This window comes from Bison bison, unplaced genomic scaffold (assembly GCF_000754665.1).
Source record: "Bison bison bison isolate TAMUID 2011002044 unplaced genomic scaffold, Bison_UMD1.0 scf7180017864305, whole genome shotgun sequence".
In the NCBI taxonomy this organism is placed as follows: domain Eukaryota; kingdom Metazoa; phylum Chordata; class Mammalia; order Artiodactyla; family Bovidae; genus Bison; species Bison bison.
In genome coordinates, this window is record NW_011494877.1 from 1,353,971 (window position 1) to 1,357,352 (window position 3,382).

Here is a 3,382-nt window from a genome sequence, read left to right on the forward strand (position 1 = left end):
GAGCAGAAGCTTTATCCAAAGGTGGTACTTTAAGTTGTGTGTGCAAAATTTGCTTTTTTACCTAAAAGTCGCACTTTTCACTCAGACACTAGGGCAATGAACAATCAAGACCAGATACAGGCACATCTTTTTAAAAAATGTACAACTATACCCAATGTTACCACTTTGGGTAATGGTGATGTGCTTCTCCCCTTATTTCTGTATTGCTCAACTCATTCAAAATCAGACCTCTATTTTTTGTGTGCTAAAAAATGTAGTTATCTTTTCAAAACAAAGCAAAATGTCCAGTACTCCATCCACATAGGGGTAAAATGCAGGAATACTGTATCAAAGGAGTGTGAGTAGCAGAAAGAATTTCTGTGTGTGGTCACTGGATCTGATGACTTTGTCAGTTTGCAGTAAACCTCAGAGGCAATGCAAAAAAAGAAGATATTTCTGTTCTCTCTCTGAGCTTTTCTGTGTTATACTGAGATTTTCCCTGCACACCTCATTTCATGGTGTGTTCTTAATAACATCATAGGAACTGTTTTTCATGAACACTAAACCTCCCTTGATTTTCCTCATATACTGCTGTCCCTTTGATTCACCAGTGACAAATGCGGAATTTTCCTGCGCACGTGCCCCCAGGGCACTCCGTCACTTATACCAGTCCAGAGTACAAAAGCAGAGGCCTCCGTTTCAGCCATTTTTCTTTGCTTCAATACCCTCCACGTCTCTGTGAAGTCCGTGTCCCCATTATTTAGCCATTTTTGACCCGGAAAAGTAGTGTCTCCCCACCCCACCCTCTGCTTAGCTTTACTAAGCAACTCCAGGGCGGGCCTGGCCGGAACCAGCAAATCCTTCAAACTTCCATTCCCCAGTGTCATCCAGGCTTTAGACATTATGAAGATCTAGAATTGAAATAGTCCACTTCCCTAAATACCTGGTTCGTAACTCTCCTCATCACACACCAGAACGTTCATGTCGACCGGCCAAGACCGGTCCATGTCGAACCTGCCGAGGGGCAGAAACGCACCCCCAGACAGGAATTAGGGAGATGGCAGAGGATGGAAGACGTGGTCTGGCTGCCCGTGTGGCCCGAGGGTTTTGGAAAAAACGGTGTAAGGGGTAGGGAGAATACAGGGAGCGAAAAAGCCAGCAGGGTGTGCGTCGCCTCGGAGTTCAAAGGAGCAACAGCTTTGTGCCTGAAGCTCAATCTGTTGGGGACCCCAGTGGACAAAATCAAGGAAGGAAGGAGCACAGGGCATCCAAGCTGTGGGATTGAGACTGCCTCAGCTCTGCGCATAAGCGTCTGGGTGGCACAGACAGGTGGGTAAGGTGGAGAGGGAACCGGAGAGCAGAGGTGGGCCACTGGCAGCTCCGCCCCCCCTCCCCCGCCCCCAGGGCACCCCAGTGAAGCGGGGAAGGGAGAAACAAGGTCGATGGGATGGGATAGGAGTGTCCACAATGGAGTGTCCTCGGGGGAATGGCCAGGTCCAGAAAACTGGACGAGCAGACCATAGAGAAAGCCATCCCTTGGCGCTTCTGTCGGGCCCCAGCCGCTACCGCGCCCATGGGCTCAGTCCTCCGCTGCCCCGGGGAGCTTACAGGATGGAAAAGAATGGGCACTTGCGTATCTGAGCACGCGGGTGTATCCTGCACCTTCCAGAAGCAGATGAGGGGTAAAGAAGGACAGGGTCTCCCGTGCTCGCTGATGCGGTGTGGGGGAGGCGATCCGAGGCGCGGGCACTTACTTCTCATAGTCATACTTGCAGTAGAGCTTCTTGTCCCGGTAGAAGCAGGTGGTCTCCAGGGGCTCTTTGCAGGAGGCACACTGCACGCATTGCTCATGCCAGAAGCTGTCGTTGAGCCGCAGCAGAAACCTATCCGAGATGACCCGTTGACAGCCCTCGCAGACAGACTTCGGGCTCACCGCTCTGCCTACAGCAGCAACAGACGTCCACCGATGAGCCGCGCTGGCCCAGCACCCCACCACACCCAGCCGGACCCTCTACAGATCCATCACTCCACACTCACGGATTACCCCCGCGGGCCTCACCCTGGAAAGCCCCCTGCTAAACATCCAAGCCGAGATTTGGAGAGCACAACAAAATCAAACCAAATAGCGTTTCTGATAAACAGGGAATATTTGGGAAGGTTTTAAATTCTACCAGGGGAGGGGGGAGAAATCAATAAGTTGCCTTTAATTATCAAACCTATCCAGGTATGCACAATCCTGCACACCTCATGTAAAAATCAGCCTACAAATAAATTTGTGCTCCCAGGTTAATCAGCTAGTCATCAAATAATTCACCATGCTTGTCTCCGTTGTCTATGATTAAAACTATGAGTGTGTAAAAATAATTCTTTTCTGTTGTTGTTTGGTTTTATCCTTTGCTAAAATGCAATTTTGTTCTATTTATTTGGAGGAAAACTTTATACATTTTCTTTGCTTCCTAAAAAGTCCCATGCCTGCAAGAAAATACCATTCCCGCCCTAGGCAAACGGTATTGTTCAAACCAAAGAGCCCCAAACTGCTGGATGGCCCGCAAATTGCAGATGGGTTTTTTCATAATTAAGAAACATCAAAACGGAGAAAAGGGGGGTGGGGGGAGTAAAGAATCGGGACTCCAAGACACTGCAGTGTCGGGCCAGTGTTCCTGGAATCAGGCGAGCTTAGCAGCCACGAAAGAGGGCTAAACCAAACCCAAACCGACTCAGAGGGAAAAGGACTCTTCTCAATCCTAACCTTTGCACTTGCGTCCGTTTTGTTCCTTTAGTTTTCGGGTGCGGGTTGGGAGGGTTAGTTTTGTTTTTGTTTTTAGGGTTGTGGGATGCTCGGCCACCTCTGTCACTTTGTCGGCACGTTTTATTTAGAGAAGGCTTTGTTCCCCGGTAACAATACTTTTGCGAGAGATGTCCCAAAGGGCCTGACGCTTCCCGGTTTCCCTGCTACACTTGGCCCCTTTCCCCTTAGGAGACACGGCTATCGGCTCAGGAGCGGGCCCAGTCACCTTGGGATTCAGGCAGGCAGTGCTAGAGGTAGCGAGCTCTTTAAAATGTTTCCTATATTTTTCTGCCCTGTCTCGGCATCTAGGGCCGCGACCCCGGGCGCAGAGAGCGGACCTGAGGCGGGCAGGGAGCACCGGACTCGCCGTGATGCCCGCTGAACGCTAGCCCTGACCCTCCGGGTCAGCTCTGATTCTCTGGCTCTTCCGAGGCTGTATGGAGTCGGGAAGTTTCTGAAAAGGCGGTCGAAAGAGGGGAACGCGGTGCACGCGATTTCGTTTCATCTGGGGAGTTGGGGGGCGGGGTGGGGGGAGAATATCCTCTCTCAGTCCGGTTTCTCCAGCCGAACTGTCTCATCCTCCGCCTACACCCCGCTCTAGCTGTTCCGAGTTAG

General features: G+C 50.8%; 1 protein-coding gene across 1 annotated transcript in view; it reads right to left on the bottom strand.

The window, feature by feature from the left end:
• Positions 1-3,382, bottom strand: part of LMX1A (LIM homeobox transcription factor 1, alpha) — a 174,672-nt gene that overhangs the window by 170,369 nt on the left and 921 nt on the right. The window contains exon 2 of the mRNA XM_010851971.1: positions 1,734-1,920. Coding sequence (XP_010850273.1) covers positions 1,734-1,920 — 187 coding nt within the window. The remainder of the gene's footprint in view (positions 1-1,733; positions 1,921-3,382) is intronic.